The 17,817-nt window shown below is 43.6% G+C and overlaps 1 protein-coding gene across 2 annotated transcripts in view; it reads left to right on the top strand.

The window, feature by feature from the left end:
* The first annotated feature begins 10,870 nt into the window (after nucleotides 1–10,870).
* Nucleotides 10,871–17,817, top strand: part of LOC139421516 (tumor necrosis factor receptor superfamily member 16-like) — a 46,880-nt gene continuing 39,933 nt past the window's right edge. Inside the window, exons 1-3 of one of the 2 annotated variants that reach the window (XM_071172479.1) lie at nucleotides 10,904–10,944; nucleotides 11,096–11,145; nucleotides 16,586–16,748. In XM_071172479.1, coding sequence (XP_071028580.1) covers nucleotides 10,920–10,944; nucleotides 11,096–11,145; nucleotides 16,586–16,748 — 238 coding nt within the window. In that variant the 5' untranslated portion in view covers nucleotides 10,904–10,919. Of the gene's footprint in view, nucleotides 11,146–16,585; nucleotides 16,749–17,817 lie in introns of both variants that reach the window. The other variant, XM_071172480.1, reaches the window with a different exon arrangement.

Below are 17,817 nucleotides of genomic sequence, written 5' to 3'. Positions count from 1 at the left end.
CACAAAATAGATGGCATCACAAGGGAGGAAAATTATGTGGATATATTGAAGCAACATCTCAAGACATCAGTCATGAAGTTAAAGCTTGGTCGCAAATAATAACCTAACTTAATATATATTCCTTCCTGTTATGAAATGGCATGTCTGGATATTTCTGTGATTGTTGTTGGACGGTCTTTTTCACCTGTAAACAATTCTGATACGGATGGGGTTTGTATAGAGTGGACACTGTGATTATATAACAGCAAGGCTATTGCTTTGTGGCTGGAATGATAAGGGACACAAAGAGCAGTATATGTTCACACTGCTATGCTTTATCTTGGCCAGGTCGCAGTTGTAAATGAGAACTTGTTCTCAACTAGCCTACCTGGTTAAATAAAGGTAGAGATAAAAAAAAGAAAAAAATATAGCCTGTATGGATTCAGCATGTAAGGTTGTCTATGATGAGGTTTATTGGGCTGCTGATTGGAGAGAGAGTTGATGAAAATACAGCAAGTTAGAGAGAGGAGGAGAAAAGGAGGAGGAGAAAGGGGAAAGAGTTCAAGTGCAAATTCTAGCATCCATTTGCAAAAACATAGAGACATAAGCATGCCACACACACTGCCACAAAAACATCCTGTATACACACTTGCATAGCACGTACTGTACACACTCACGCAAACACATGCACACGCACACAAACACACACACACCAATGCAAACGCACACACACACACAGAACATTTATTTTCTCCTTGTTTGCTTGTTGGGGATTTCCAGGACATTAGCTTGAAGCCATGTGTGCTGCTTGACTGAACCTGTCCCAGCCACACAAGGTTAAAGGCTTTGATCACTGCCAATGAGGCAAACAATATGGTCAGACTGACCAGTGCAAATAAGCATATGCACAACACAGACAGACAGACAGACAGACAGACAGACAGACAGACAGACATGTATGTAAGCCTACAATTGTGTTTGGATGTTTTGGATTCATAAGTAAGCATTCTTTGGATTGCCATTTCACAATTGGTGTATTATTTATTTATATGGTTCATTTCATTGGATCAGGCACACACTTTGATTATCCTATTAAATGTCATAATTCATGAGTAAATATTATTCAATAGAATGGAGCTGAGGAAGTCCAGTGCCTGCAGAGTTCAATGAGAGCCTGAGCTCAGATCACATTGTGGAAGGGAAGGAAGCAGGGAGGAAGAGAAAGGAGAGCAGGTTATCACTGATGGCTATTCAATACCAGGCCATCAACCAATCAGATTAGACCCTCACTGTGCCTGGCTGTCAATACTCATCACTAAGATCGTCTGTGTTAACACTTCTCCTTTCCTCCTTCCCTCGTTTTCTTTTTCTTTCAGCTCCTCTCCTCTCCTCTCCTCTCCTCTCCTCTCCTCTCCTCTCCTCTCCTCTCCTCTTCTCCCCTCCCCTCTCCTCTCCTCTCCTCTCCTCCCTGGTGCTGTCCATTTAACAGATAAGATGAAGACATCCAGTGGAGGTCTTGGTCTCAGTGGTTGTTAAGGATCCCAGGACACTCATACAGAGGATGAGAGGTTTAAACGATGGTCTCCTGGCTTAGTTCCCATGCACTCTCACATACACTAAGACACTTTGATCATTCCACTGTTTGATATGCTGAATACATGACTAGCTGCGTGTGTCCAGAACAAAATAGCTGCGATGCCTTAACCCCCCCCCCTCCCCTCAATACATATTGTATGTATTGAGATATATAAATTAAACCATATCTTAGTGCAAATAGCAAACTACTGATACTGATATACTCATAATAAAATACATCACTGATATGTTCTTTAATGTTATACACACCATTTTACACAATACAATAATAACAGTATTGTTGCGGAAAATTCTAATTCTGCCACAACAATATGCAATAATAATCTCTCTCCCCCCGAGAAGAACCCAGGGGGGTCCCCAACTCCCAACATCATCAATATTCACCCAGAGCAGACCATCCATTTAGCTGATTAGAGCTAGTAGCTCAACCAGACTGATTAGAATGGGAGGGGAGAGCAGGAGGGAGACTAAAGAGAATCACTCCTCTCTTTTCTGTGGCCAGTATGTGGTGGTGAGTGTCCAGTTGCAAAATACTGCTATGCATCCATCCACCAGGTTGGGTTCCTACATGTGCCCCCATGTGCTCTACGACAATCTGCACAATCAGTAGGAGAAGGGAGGCAGGACCCACTGGGCACAGATGTCAAATCAACATCTATTCCACGTTGGTTCAAAGTAATTCTATTTTAATGACATGGAAACAACGTTGATTCAACCAGCGTGTTCCCAGTGGGGAGTTTTCCATTCTAGTCTACACACACAACATGAACAACCTAACCTATCCCACCAGTGGAAACGGGATGCTGTGTTTATTAGCTGACCTGCATGCTTACAGACAACATCCTTCTCACATCTGGGGGATGTCAGGGGCACACTGGACTTCCATCCTGTTTGCTGAATTCTCAGACCACATCCTCAGGGCCAATAGAGGACCACCATGTCTGTATTTGTCTGACACCCTCTCACTCCTCAATGCTCTCATGGCCAGATAGACCATACTGTAATAGACAGGTCTGTCTCTATCACCTGTACAAATACAGGGAGCCATGGCTACTTCCCTGTGACATCCTCAGGATCATCCCCTCTAACAGGTCAGGTGCTTTACAACCTGGTCTCCCCAGCCTCAGTGCACCTTGCCACAACCCTGACCACTGATTCTGTTTGGCTTCTTCTGAGCCACAGAGTCAAGGGGTAGATTGGGTCAATGTCTGGTCATGGTTAGTGTCTCCTACCAGCCCCAGCCCACCTCCCACTGGTCTCACAGATGACAGAGGAGGACTGTGACTCGAGACATGAGGTATGAGTTTACACTTTGAAGATACAGTATAGCCACACAATGCATGACGAGGGGTGCTGTATAACATGCGTTTAGCTTTTTCCCTTTGATTTTATACAGAGCTGTCATTTGAAATCACTGTCCATGTCAGTTAGAGGAATTCAGCATAGTACAAAACATAGTAAACATGACTCAATCTAGCAAAAATACTCACAGGGGAGAGTTATGCATGCACACATAACTAGAACAAAGGATTGTTCCCTAAAAGAAACAGGGAGAGATTACAGTCATCTGTGATTTTGGACTTGTTGACCGCAGGCCCCAAAACAGAATGGATATCATTAGTCAGCCCATTAACGAGAGGGCTAATTAACACATAACTAATGCACTTAGCATCACATTATGATTGAGGGGGAGCTCACAGTCGGCGTTCCAATTCATCCCAAAGAGAGGGGGCATTTATATAATGGTCCTGATGGGATCATCATTTGTCTGTTAAGGTTCTGTGTTATGTCATGTTTCATGTTTTGTGTGGACCCCAGGAAGAGTAGCTGCTGCTTTCTCAACAGCTAATGGGGAATCTAATAAAATATAAAAAATACTAAATACTGTGCTGATAGGCCCTAACTCCAGTACACTGTACTGATAGGCTCTAACTCTAGTACACTGTGCTGATAGGCTCTAACTCCAGTACACTGTGCTGATAGGCCCTAACTCCAGTACACTGTACTGATAGACTCTAACTCCAGTACACTGTGCTGATAGGCTCTAACTCCAGTACACTGTACTGATAGACTCTAACTCTAGTACACTGTGCTGATAGGCCCTAACTCCAGTACACTGTACTGATAGACTCTAACTCTAGTACACTGTGCTGATAGGCCCTAACTCCAGTACACTGTACTGATAGACTCTAACTCTAGTACACTGTGCTGATAGGCCCTAACTCCAGTACACTGTACTGATAGACTCTAACTCTAGTACACTGTGCTGATAGGCTCTAACTCCAGTACACTGTGCTGATAGGCCCTAACTCCAGTGCACCGTGCTGATAGGCCCTAACTCCAGTACACTGTGCTGATAGGCTCTAACTCCAGTACACTGTGCTGATAGGCTCTAACTCCAGTACACTGTGCTGATAGGCTCTAACTCCAGTACACTGTACTGATAGACTCTAACTCCAGTACACTGTGCTGATAGGCTCTAACTCCAGTACACTGTGCTGATAGGCTCTAACTCCAGTACACTGTGCTGATAGGCTCTAACTCCAGTACACTGTGCTGATAGGCTCTAACTCCAGTACACTGTGCTGATAGACTCTAACTCCAGTACACTGTGCTGATAGGCTCTAACTCCAGTACACTGTGCTGATAGGCTCTAACTCCAGTACACTGTGCTGATAGGCTCTAACTCCAGTACACTGTGCTGATAGGCTCTAACTCCAGTGCACCGTGCTGATAGGCTCTAACTCCAGTACACTGTGCTGATAGACTCTAACTCTAGTACACTGTGCTGATAGGCTCTATCTCCAGGACACTGTGCTGATAGGCTCTAAATCCACTAGATGTTGGAACGGGGACTTGCTTCCATTCAGCCACAAGACCATTAGTGTGGTCGGTCACTGATGTTTGGTGATTAGGTCTGGCTCACAGTCGGCGTTCCAATTCATCCCAAAGTTGTTAGATGGGGTTGATGTCAGGGCTCTGCGCAGGCCAGTCAAGATCTTCCACACTGATCTCTTCAAGCCATTTCTGCACGGGGGCATTCAAATCAAATCAAATGTATTTATATAGCCCTTCGTACATCAGCTGATATCTCAAAGTGCTGTACAGAAACCCAGCCTAAAACCCCAAACAGCAAGCAATGCAGGTGTAGAAGCACGGTGGCTAGGAAAAACTCCCTAGAAAGGCCAAAACCTAGGAAGAAACCTAGAGAGGAACCAGGTTATGAGGGGTGGCCAGTTCTCTTCTGGCTGTGCCGGGTGGAGATTATAACAGGCCAAGATGTTCAAATGTTCATAAATGACCAGCATGGTCAAATAATAATAATCACAGTAGTTGTCAATGGTGCAGCAAGTCAGCACCTCAGGAGTAAATGTCAGATGGCTTTTCAGAGCTGATCATTATGAGTATCTCTACCACTCCTGCTGTCTCTAGAGAGTTGAAAACAGAAGGTCTGGGCCAGGTAGCACGTCCGGTGAACAGGTCAGGATTCCATAGCCGCATGCAGAACAGTTGAAACTGGAGCAGCAGCACGGCTAGGTGGACTGGGGAGAGCAAGGAGTCATCATGCCAGGTAGTCCTGAGGCATGGTCCTAGGGCTCAGGTCCTCTGAGAGAAAGATACAATTAGAGAGAGCATACTTAAATTCACACAGGACAACGGATAAGACAGGAGAAGTACTCCAGATATAACAAACTGACACTAGCCCCCCGACACATAAACTACTGCAGCATAAATACTGGAGGCTGAGACAGGAGGGGTCAGGAGACACTGTGGCTCCATCCGATGATATCCCCGGACAGGGTCAAACAGGAAGGATATAAGCCCACCCACTTTGCCAAAGCACAGCCCCCACACCACTTGAGGGATATCTTCAACCACCAACTTACCATCCTGAGACAAGGCTGAGTATAGCCCACAAAGATCTTCGCCACGGCAGAACCCAAGGGGGGGCGCCAACCCAGACAGGAAGTTCACGTCAGTGACTCAACCCACTCAAGTGACGCACCCCTCCTAGGGACGACATGAAAGAGCACCAGTAAGCCAGTGACTCAGCCCCTGTAATAGGGTTAGAGGAAGAGAATCCCAGTGGAGAGAGTGGAACCGGCCAGACAGAGACAGCAAGGGCGGTTCGTTGCTCCAAGAGCCTTTCCGTTCACTTTCACACTCCTGGGCCAGACTACACTCAATCATATGACCCACTGAAGAGATGAGTCTTCAGTAAAGACTTAAAGGTTGAGACCGAGTCTGCGTCTCTCACATGGGTAGGCAGACCATTCCATAAAAATGGAGCTCTATAGGAGAAAGCCCTTCCTCCAGCTGTTTGCTTAGAAATTCTAGGGACAATTAGGAGGCCTGCGTCTTGTGACCGTAGCGTACGTGTAGGTATGTACGGCAGGACCAAATCAGAAAGATAGGTAGGAGCAAGCCCATGTAATGCTTTGTATGTTAGCAGTAAAACCTTGAAATCAGCCATTGCCTTAACAGGAAGCCAGTGTAGGGAGGCTAGCACTGGAGTAATATGATCAAATTGTTTGGTTCTAGTCAAGATTCTAGCAGCCGTATTTAGCACTAACTGAAGTTTATTTAGTGCTTTATCCGGGTATCTGGAAAGTAGAGCATTGGAGTAGTCTAACCTAGAAGTAACAAAAGCATGGATTCATTTTTCTGCATCATTTTTGGACAGAAAGTTTCTGATTTTTGCAATGTTACGTAGATGGGAAAATCTGTCCTTGAAACAGTCTTGATATGTTCGTCAAAAGAGAGATCAGGGTCCAGAGTAACGCAGAGGTCCTTCACAGTTTTATTTGAGACGACTGCACAACCATCAAGATTAATTGTCAGATTCAACAGAAGATGTCTTTGTTTCTTGGGACCTAGAACAAGCATCTCTGTTTTGTCCGAGTTTAAAAGTAGAAAGTTTGCAGCCATCCACTTCCTTATGTCTGAAACACAGGCTTCTAGCGAGGGCAATTTTGGGGCTTCACCATGTTTCATTGAAATGTACAGCTGTGTGTCATCCGCATAGCATTATGTTTTCGAATGACATCCCTAAGAGGTAAAATATATAGTGAAAACAATAGTGGTCCTAAAACGGAACCTTGAGGAACACCACATTGTCAGGCAGAAACAGGATAGGGCCTTCCCCAAACTGTTGCCACAAAGTTGGAAGCACAGAATTGCCTAGAATGCCATCGTATTCTATAGCATTAAGGGGCCTAGCCCGAACCATGATAAACAGCCCCAGACCATTATTCCTCCTCCACCGTATTTTACAGTTGGCACTACGCATTGGGGCAGGTAGCGTTCTCCTAACATCCGCCAATGCCAGATTCATCTGTCGGACTGCCAGATGTGAAGCGGGATTTATCACTCCACAGAGCACGTTTCCACGGCTCCAGAGTCCAATGGCGGCAAGCTTACACCACTCCAGCCAACGCTTGGCATAGCGCATGGTGATCTTAGGCTTGTTTGAGGCTGCTGGGACATGGAAACCCACTTCATGAAGCTCCCGACGAACAGTTATTGTGCTGATGTTGCTGCCAGTGGCAGTTTGGAATGTCGTAGTGAGTGTTTCAACTGAGGACAGATGATTTTTAGGAGTTACGCGCTTCAGCGTTCGGGGGTCCTGTTCTGTGAGCTTGTGTGGACTACCACTTCACGGCTGAGCCATTGTTGGTCCTAGATGTTTCCACTTCACAATAACAGCACTTACAGTTGATTGAGGCAGCTCTAGCAGGGCAGAAATTTGACAAACTGACATGTTGGAAAGGTCCCAACCTATGACGGTGCCACGTTGAAAGTCACTAAGCTCTTTAGTACCGGCCATCCTACTGCCACTGTCTTTTTATGGAGATTGCATGGCTGTGTGCTCGATTTTATACATCTGTCAGCAACGGGTGTGGCTGAAATAGGTGAATCCACTAACTTGAAGGGTTGTCCACATTTGGCCATCTAGTGTAGGTCTATATTATCGAAGGGAGTTCAATGTTCTGACTGCTGCTGGAAAAACACTGAAAGAAGTAATTGGATGGATAGGAGGGGTCGTTGATTATTTTTTTCTGCACATTTGGAGGTGCGCTTGGTGTACAGAAAGCTCACAGAGGGAAGGTCCCAGGACAGCCAGTAATCTTTGAGGCTTTCAGCACAACCCTCTCTAGTCTCTTCTTAGTGAGACTGTCCATGTTACCATACCAAACTGTAACAGACTGTATGAGGCAAAGTCATGAGTAAGGTAACGTATCATGTTTCATTACTTATTCTAATGAATAGGACATTCAGCTACTTTACCAATTCAAACCTTTAAAATGTTCAGCCTCATCAAATCTTTATCAAGACTATATTTTATGAGTGACCTTGCCGAGTGGAATGACATTGGCTTACAGTATGCTGACTAATCACAAGGACAGGAACATGATATGTGGGGAGAGAATAATGTATGACTCATAGACGGCCTTGTCAGCACACCAGCAGCATATACATAACACTACTTAAAGAGCTCTCATTCACTGGCTATTTGCTATCTATGGCCAGTTGGATAGATACATTTCAGCAAGATGTTCTATTCACCTCCAAAACCATGTAATCACCATCATATTCATCATCACCTCTTTCAATGGGCTGTTTATCCATTAGCAAGTTGCCATGACAACCATCTTAACAAACCAACCAAGTGTATGACAACAAACTGTGGTAGGCCTGCCACCTACCATAATGGATAATAATATAGTCTGAAGAGTCATATTGTGGCTACATGCATACAAACAAAAAACTACTTGAGTGACATCATCTGGAAAGGTCAGTGACACAGTAGAAGACTTTCTTACTTGTGTATTTCCTATGCAATGTTTTAGATTAAAGCGACCGTGTCCTCTGGATGGGGGACATGGGGGTGGGAGGAGTGGGGGCTGGTCTTCTGGGAGGATGGAGGATGTGGGATCATTGATGTGTCCAGAGATCAATAAAGGAAAGTATTCAGATCTCAACAGTGAAACCCAACCAGCCTGCCAATACAAGAGGGCTTCAGCCCATAGAGTAGAGCAGACCCCCTCAGCTGTAGGTACAGGAGGGGTGGAGCCAGACAGGGTCAGGGGGACAATAAGGTTATAGTGGAGGTGGGACGTGACGGTAGCAGGTTCAGTGTGCTGCAACCTGATTGGTGGCTTCTGCTGGCCAAATTGTCCGAGCTCAATAGCCATCAACACTGGTTTGCCTGTAAGTGTAAATACCTCAATGAGCAGTAAACACAATTATAGAACTCAGACGTGCATTAGTGGTCTTTCAGTGGCCTTCACAAATTTAGTGTATCATCAAGGACTGTGGAGCCTGTCCAAAAACTCCACATAATGGACCATGTGATCTGCTTTGATGGACAGGTTCAATACAGAGCATATCCCAGAGGTGTGTGTAATGAGCATAATGGCTCAATTGAAAATTCACACTCTCTCTCACTCTATTCACTTACCATATGGCGTTGTGTCATGGTACCATAAGTACAAGTGGTAGGTTAACGGTTGTAAGCCTTGGTATGAAATTCCATGACACGAAATGATGTTATAAAATGGATTGTAAAACATGAGTCAATATGAATTCAGTTGTTTCTTTCTTGAAAGTGCACATCCCTCATTGAACTGTCTTACCTTGATAGCCTGATTATTCACAGTAGTGTTACTTCAGGGATGACCAACTATGCAAGGGAAGTAGTCTCCCTCTTGTGGTGTATCATTATATTGTGTAAGAGGCTGTGGTGTGGCTGGTAAAAAGCCTAGCTCTTTGAGCCATGTTTACAATTCCCTCCAAGTGGGTTATCCCTAAGCATTTCGCTACACTCGCATTAACATCTGCTAACCATGTGTATGTGACAAATAAAATTTGATTTATCGCGATGCATAGGGTGTCTGCCTTTCACGCCGGAGACCAGGATTCGCTTGCCATTCCCTCTGTTCGCTACGTTGGTGTCAAGTCGGATGGAGGCCGTTGTGTCATCGAAAGGCACAGAGATACTTGTGAAGGGGTTTGAAAGAAAGTCGACGTGCCTACTGGTTCGAAAGGGGCAGAATTGCGGTCCTCGCTGTATGAGCCACTTTACAATCCCCACCAAGTGGGTTAACCCTATTGGCGCGATGCGTGTTTGCCTTTCACGCCTGGATTTGCTTCCCACTTCTTTTGTTCGCTACATATACTGTATATATATTATTTTTTTGGGTGCGGCTGGTAAATATTGTAGGCTATAGGCCTACTACGTGACCATGTAGAAAGCGCAAGAATCAAGCTGTGCCTAGAATGATGATGTGCTTGACACCAGACCCTGAAGAAGGCACAGTAATGCCAAAACGTTGGTGGTTTACCCAGTACATTACTGGGAGCTTGTATATAGAGTATGCGACTCTCTCTTATTTTTTTATTTCCTTTTTTTTTTTACATAGTTTGCTCGCCATTGGTCAGCACCTCTACCAACTTTTGGGGTGTGCACCAGCTCATGAAATTCAACCATTAATATACAGTTGACGCAATAATACAGACCACATAAATGAGAAATGGTCAATGAAAATGCATGTGAAAAAAGCAGCTACCCAGTAGATTTCAAGTAGATTTCCGGGGATGCATTCTTTAGCAAACAACATGCAATCCAACGCTTTGGAGAGAGAGCGATAGAGAGAAAGAGAGAGAGAGAGAGGGAGGGAGGGAGAGAAAGAGAGAGAGCGATAGAGAGAAAGAGAGAGCAATAGAGAGAAAGAGAGAGAGCGATAGAGAGAGAGAGAGAGAGAGAGAGCGAGATATAGATGAAGTGTCAGAAAAGTGGCTCCAGTTTATCCTTGTCTCTTGTCTGTGTAGATCAGGGTCCCCCAACTGGCGGCCAGAGTGACGAATTTGTACTGCAGGTGTTTTTGTGTGGTTGCATTTTCATTGTTGGACATAAAACAATGTAAATCAGCTCCAAGTTTTAATTTGGAATATCTGTTCCCAAGTATTTCCATGCATAATATAGACACGCATTACCATATACAAATGCAAGCAAGGTTTGGAAGTATTATGTGTTAGTCAAATATGATATCTGTTTGGGCTTAATGCGGTCAATTTGAAGTCTACAAATGATTTGTAACTATGTTCTTGCCCCCCAACCATCCACTCAAGAAAAAATTGACGCACGTCTGAATCTAGTTGATGATACCAGGTGTAGGTCGTGCAAGTCGACTACTGCAGAAGTCACAGGGTAAATCGGGAAGGAGTGGACGTGCCTCTCTTCAGTTCGTGCACGACTCTTGCCTCCGCAGTGCACTGCTGGATAGCGCTCAGTACAGTCAGTCTGCGCCGGGACGTTTCACGCACGCACCAGTGACCTGCCAATGCGACGCATCTCACTCTCAAAAGGTCTCGAACGCTACACGGCAGCGAAGAGCATGGGGAATTCACTGCGGACTCATTGATAAAGAATTGCCACTGGAATTAAAATGAACAATTCGTCCTGTATGTTCCTTTGCAGTATCCATTTAGTATAGTCTATTTGTTTATGACACTGTAGGAAACCGAAGCATGGCGGGTACCTTATCATTGGTGATGTTGTTTGGAGTGGTGAGTAGTGGCATGATTTATAACTCTGATTTCAAAAATATATATTTCATTTGATTGAATAGGTAGCATGGGAGAAACATGTTCATTGTTTTCATTTTATTACTTTGCGTTATAACACTGTAGTTGTATTAGACTGGGGATCCCTGCACTGTCCCTCGTATTTCCCCATCTAATGCTGGCAAATTAGTCACGATACTAATCTGAGGAGCTGCTGGAGGGAAGGTGTTTATTCCCCCCCACCCCCCACACACACACTTCTCAGAACTAAGCATAATAAACCCGAATGTGTGTTTTATAATAACAGTTATAGTTCCCCATGCTCTTCATCTGAATCCTTTATAGAACAACCATCCTAGACGGTTTTCATAGGCAGGTGCCAGAGCCCAAGGTAGGATTTCATAGCAGGTCCATCCATTTAAAACTGTGGTAAGATCACATACGGACTGAAATGAAAGGCTTGCTCAGTCATCGGTAAATATGCATACTCAGTGTTGGGGAAGCTACTCAGAAAATATAGTTTACCAAGCTACCAATTACTTCACACTGGAAGAATTTAAGCTACATTAAAGCTACCCATAAGACAAATATAGTTTACTGTACTAAAGTTACTTTGAAAAAGTAGTTCACCATATCCAAACTAGTTCTTAAAAAAACGTTTATATGTGCACCTGAAATGCCATAGATAACAAATTGCAATTGAGGTCATATGTTAACAGAATGTGTAATTTAGCCTAAGAAACAAAAAAAACGAATGTTTCAAGTGAGAATTAGGCAGGTCTAATGCTGAAAAAAAGAAAATGATTGCCTACTTCGCTCATATACCCAGTTTAACTTCTTCCAGTGTGAAGTAATTGGTAGCTTGGTAAACTATATTTTCAGAGTAGCTTCCCCAACACTGAGTATGCATACATGAAACAGATCTGTGCCATTTACTGATGACTGATCAAACCCTTAACATTTCAGTCCATACATGATCTAATAACAGTTTTTATGCATGAATCTGTTATGAAATCCTAAAATACCCATATTTTCTCTTTTTATGGAAGTAGGCTTCTGTTGAAGTGGAGGTAGTGACTTATCTGAAGTTCAGAAAGTTTTGAACAATTCATGACATGAGTGTGAACTTTCGATAGTTGGGTGATGATAATGGTGATGGGGAGGATTACAAACTATTTGCTATTATTTGGTGAGTGGCTGTCATAGGCTAATCCTCCTGATATTTCAAGACCTGCTGGTCTAATAAGGCTTGTTCACTCACTCACCATGTGAACGGCCCTCTACATTACTCAGGAGTAGTCTGTTTTCACATCTTCTTTATAACATTGTGTTAGTATAGAGCATGTTTGTAGAATTAGATTCAGAAATAGTCTCTAATTGACTATGAAATCGGGGAGAGTGCAAAGCAGGCATCTCAAGGCTGGGGATGTGACCTGGTGTGTGTATGTGTGTGTGTGTTTGTGTGTGTGTGCGTGTGTGCGTGTGTGCGTGTGTGCGTGTGTGTGTGTGTGTGTGTGAGGGCATTACCTTATTCTACACGCTTGAGTTAAAGACTTAAAGCCAATTTATGCTTGATCCGACAATGTGGTCGGAGGCTCCGTATGGATGGTGTGATGCTATTGCGTAGTCTACGGAGGGAAGTCGCTGTGCGCGGCTCTAATTTTGTGACAATGCGGAGGGCTCCGTATAGCTCCTCATTGACATGATAGGTACAGTTGATGTCGGAAGTTTACATACACCTTAGCCATATACATAAACTCAGTTTTTCACAATTCCTGACATTTAAAATTCCCTGTCTTAGGTCAGTTAGGATCAACACTTTATTTTAAGAACTTTAAATATCAGAATAATAGTAGAGAGAATGATTTATTTCAGCTTTTATTTCTTTCATCACAATCCCAGTGGGTCAGATGTTTACATACATTCAATTAGTATTTGGTAGCATTGCCTTTAAATTGTTTAACTTGGTTCAAACGTTTTGGGTAGTCTTCCACAAGCTTCCCATAATAAGGGGTGAATTTTGGCCCATTCCTCCTGACAGAGCTGGTGTAACTGAGTCAGGTTTGTAGGCCTCCTTGCTCACACACACTTTTTCAGTTCTGCCCACAAATGTTCTATAGGATTGAGGTCAGGGCTTTGTGATGGCCACTCCAATACCTTGGCTTTGCTGTCCTTAAGCCATTTTGCCACAACTTTGGAACTATGCTTGGGGTCATTGTCCATTTGGAAGACCCATTTGCGTCCAAGCTTTAACTTCATGACTGATGTCTTGAGATGTTGCTTCAATATATCCACATAATTTTCCTCCCTCGTGATGCCATCTATTTTGTGAACTGCACCAGTCCCTCCTGCAGCAAAGCACCCCCACAACATGATGCTGCCACCCCCTTAATTCACGGTTGGGATGGTGTTCTTCGGCTTGCAAGCCTCACCCTTTTCCCTCCAAACATAACAATGGTTATTATGGCCAAACAGTTCTATTTTTGTTTCATCAGACCAGAGGACATTTCTCCAAAAAGTACGATCTTTGTCCCCATGTGCAGTTGCAAACCGTAGTCTGGCTTTTATATGGCGGTTTTGGAGCAGTGGCTTCTTCCTTGCTGAGTGGCCTTTCAGGTTATGTCGATATAGGACTCGTTTTACTGTGGATATAGATACATTTGTATCTGTTTCCTACAGCATCTTCACAAGGTCCTTTGATGTTGTTCTGGAATTGATTTGCACTTTTCGCACCAAAGTACGTTCATCTCTAGGAGACAGAACGCATCTCCTTCCTGAGCGGTATGATGGCTGCGTGGTCCTGTGGTGTTTATACTTGCCTACTATTGTTTGTACAGATGAACATGGTACCTTCAGGCGTTTGGAAATTGCTCCCAAGGATGAACCAGACTTGTGGAGGTCTACAATAGTTTTTCTGAGGTCTTGGCTGATTTCTCTTGATTTTCCCATGATGTCAAGCAAAGAAGCACTGAGTTTGAAGGTAGGCCTTGAAATACATACACAGGTACACCTCCAGTTGACTCAAATGATGTCAATAAGCCTATCAGAAGCTTCTAAAGCCATGACATCATTTTAGCAATTTTCCAAGCTGTTTAAAGGTACAGTCAACTTAGTGTATGTAAACTTCTGACCCACTGGAATATTGATACAGTGAATTATAAGTGAAATAATCTGTATGTAAACAATTGTTGTAAAAATTAAGTGTGTCATGCACAAAGTAGATGTCCTAACCGACTTGACAAAACTATAGTTTGTTAACAAGAAATTTGTGGAGTGGTTGAAAACGAGTTTTAATGACTCCAACATGAGTGCATGTAAACTTCCGATTTCAACTGTAGGTCAGGAGGTCCTGTATAAACACAAATCCACTTCCTTGACAACTTCCTTCACAACAGTTCTGCGCTGCTCCTCTAAGCTCAAGAAGTATGAATACCCTGACTTCTGCAGAGGCCATATCACCCTAAATGCTGCACGGCCAATGCAGACGTCAGATTGACCATGCAGCACCATTTCAGTCACTCAGATCATGTTGAGAGTAGCAGGCTCCTTATCAGAGGGGAAGCTGGTAAATGCCAGTTTATTTCACTGACAAGATGCACACAGATACAGATAAACTTGGGGGGTTGGGCGGCATTCCAAGTTCACATTCATGATTACATTGTAAGACCATATTCAAATAAAAACAGAGGTTTAGAGCCAAAGTTTGCATAAATTAGTAAGGATAAGAAAATATGCTTATGTGTGGTTTAACAATGCTTTGGGCAATTCTCCAACAGAGGGAGACATGCCAAGAGTGGGGGGATTCTGAAATTGCACTTTAGTCCTCCCCAGTTTTATCATTGGATTGTGGTACAAAATGAGGCAATGGTGTGCTTTAGGACCATGCAGATGCCTCCAAGCAGTCGGGTAGACTGTTTGGAGTGTTTATCCGACTGGATAAAAATGTAATAAAATAGTTATGTCCCCCCACTTCTAAAACCAAAGTTGCGCCCTTGAGAGGGTTTGAGATTATGTGGGGGATATCACTGGGGGGGCACGCACACACAGACAGACACGCACGCACGCACACACAGAGCAGATAGAGAGAGGGAGAAATGTACAGAGCGGATTAGTCGATCGACGGAGAGTGAGAGAGAGAGCTGTGCTGGCGGCTGCTCTCAGTGCATCTGTTTCTGAATGAAAGCAGGGGCTGAGGGAGGGGGAGAGAGGGAGACAGTTAAAGAGAGAGAGAAGGCATCTCAGTGAGAGTGAGACCAGCAGTGTTTCTTAGTAAAATGTGAGGCATTAAACATTAAAGCGTTTCAGTCTAATGGTTTTGATGATTATGACTTCAGAATGTGCTTCACATGATTGTTTCCTTATTTAAATGTATTGTATGTATGAAAACATGCTTTAGTCTTGTGCCTGTGAAGCTGTTTGGCATTTGTATCAGAGTGAGAGAAAGGAAGTGACAGAGAAGGGAGAGTGGAGAGAGGCAGTGAGAAAAAGACTGGAAATAAAGAGACAGAGAGAAGATTGTGTGTAGCAGGAAGCAGCATGTGTGTATGCCTTTGCGTGCGTGTGTGAATTTATAGTTTTAAGTTGCGCAATATGAGGACTTGTTATGCAAATTCCAGAGAGGAATCTGTCTTTTACCACACCTAGCAATTAGAGAGAAAAACAAGGACGTTAACTCTCCCAGGCCCTCCATCAACAGTACTGAGTCTGACCAATAGCCCCGTAGACAGCTCCGTTTGTCTTGGCCTTAAAGAAAAAGTTAAGCTCCTCAAATGCTTTACTTCCCCAAGCAGTCCCGCCTGGACTTGCAGTATGCTCCAGCCAGCAGCATTCAACTAACATTTGCACTACAAGCGAATAAATAAGGAGGAGAGTAACCCCTATGGTGAAGAAAACACAAATCAAGTATTAGAAAAACAAAGGTAGATCTTATAAATGAATGGGTTCAGGAGTCTTTGTAAACACCCTGCAGATTGACAGCTTCAGTGCGAAGGGCAGTGGGCTGGACATGGATGATCGGAACAGGAATTCTGGGGGGGAAGTGTGTGTGTGTGCACGAGTGTGTGCATGCATGTGTGTCTGTGTGTGTGTGTATGGGGAGGATATATTGAAGTGCTAACATGCAATATGAGGTTGTGCATTAGGCACATATGCTTATAGGTGTTACTTGGACCAGTCATGGGTGAGCACTTTGAGGCTTGCCTTTATGTGCCTTTAAAGGCTCTCTGAGGGTGGGACAATGTATTGCTCTGTAGAAGAATTTGTCTCTGATTTAGATGTAGACAAAATTATTTATTGTGAATCATGATACGAGGTTAGATTAGGAACATGATTGTAATACGCACCTGGCTGTCATTTTTGCCTTCAAAACATTCCCCTCTATGAGCCAGTATTATGGGTGACCTCTGCTTTAACACCCTTCTGTCTGTTCCTCTGTCTGTGCCAGGTTGGGGTATTGGTGGCTTCTAAGATGGAGCGGGCGGTGCAGGTGCCCTGTGAGTCAGGCCAGTACACCAAGGGTGGAGAGTGCTGCGAGGTGTGCCCACCTGGAGAGGGGGTGGTGAGGAGGTGTGGTGCCAACCAGACCGTCTGCGCCCAGTGCCTAGACAGTGAGTTCATCCTTCAAATGTACAAGTACACATCTATACAGGCATACTGTATTATGCACATGCACACAGGCACGAACACACAGCTATTTTCAAATGCACAAATAGAGGTTTTCTTCTGGATCAAAAAGGGGCTTAGGTGATGGGCATGGCAGGGGGCGCGGTTGGCTCGTTGGCGTGTCATAATTTTAGAAGCCCCCATCTTGGCGGGGTAAAGAATGGCTAATGTTGTGTTCTTTTGCTCAAACATAATAACAACATCTATAATGGTAAATTCATTGTTTTTAGAATTTTCAATTCTCCCTGTCTGTCTATATATCTGTCTATAAATATATAGGTCCATTATCTTTTTTACACACTTTATGTCTGGTTTTAGTCATTTAAGTACACACTGAAAGTGTTTTTATATCCCGAAAATGTATTTAAAAAAGTATATATATACAGTATATTATAACTTTTTTTACACTGTTTGGACTTAGCCACCTCAATGATTTCAATGGCAGAAAAATCCCTGAACTATACAATTCACCTTATATGCACTCATTTACACCATCAACAGGAATTTACACATTAATACCCCACCGTCTAAAACCATCCAATCAAAACAGAAAAAAGCCTGAACAAAAATGTGACTGTCCAATTTGCACATAACAACAAAAACCCTTCTGTCCCTGCTTTAATAACAAAGTGTTCTTTAGAAACAAGCAGGGATTCCTATGTTTGATGGCTGTAAGTGGGGCCAAATGTGTTCACTTACAACTCAGGCTGAAACCCATAAGCACTGATTATAAAACGGGACGGATAAAACGGGACGGGAGAGGTGCCAATGTTGTGCTACAACGTCCTACAGAGAGGAAGAGCCTTTATGCAAACATACATATGCACTTCATCTTAGGGTTTGTTTCACCATTTTCCCTCTCTTTCTATTTCACTCTCTTTCTGTTGTTGTCCTTTACAGTAGTTAAGATGCATGGTAGAAGTTAAAGTGTAGTTCTCACAGGTCACTGCGTAGCATAGAAATAGAATCCAGAGAGAGAGAGAGTCAGCTGGATTCTACAGCACTTCTATAAGT

Source organism: Oncorhynchus clarkii, chromosome 12, assembly GCF_045791955.1.
Source record: "Oncorhynchus clarkii lewisi isolate Uvic-CL-2024 chromosome 12, UVic_Ocla_1.0, whole genome shotgun sequence".
Taxonomy (NCBI): Eukaryota; Metazoa; Chordata; class Actinopteri; order Salmoniformes; family Salmonidae; genus Oncorhynchus; species Oncorhynchus clarkii.
Note: the sequence above shows the minus strand (reverse complement) of the source record. Positions and strands in the feature narration are given on the sequence as shown.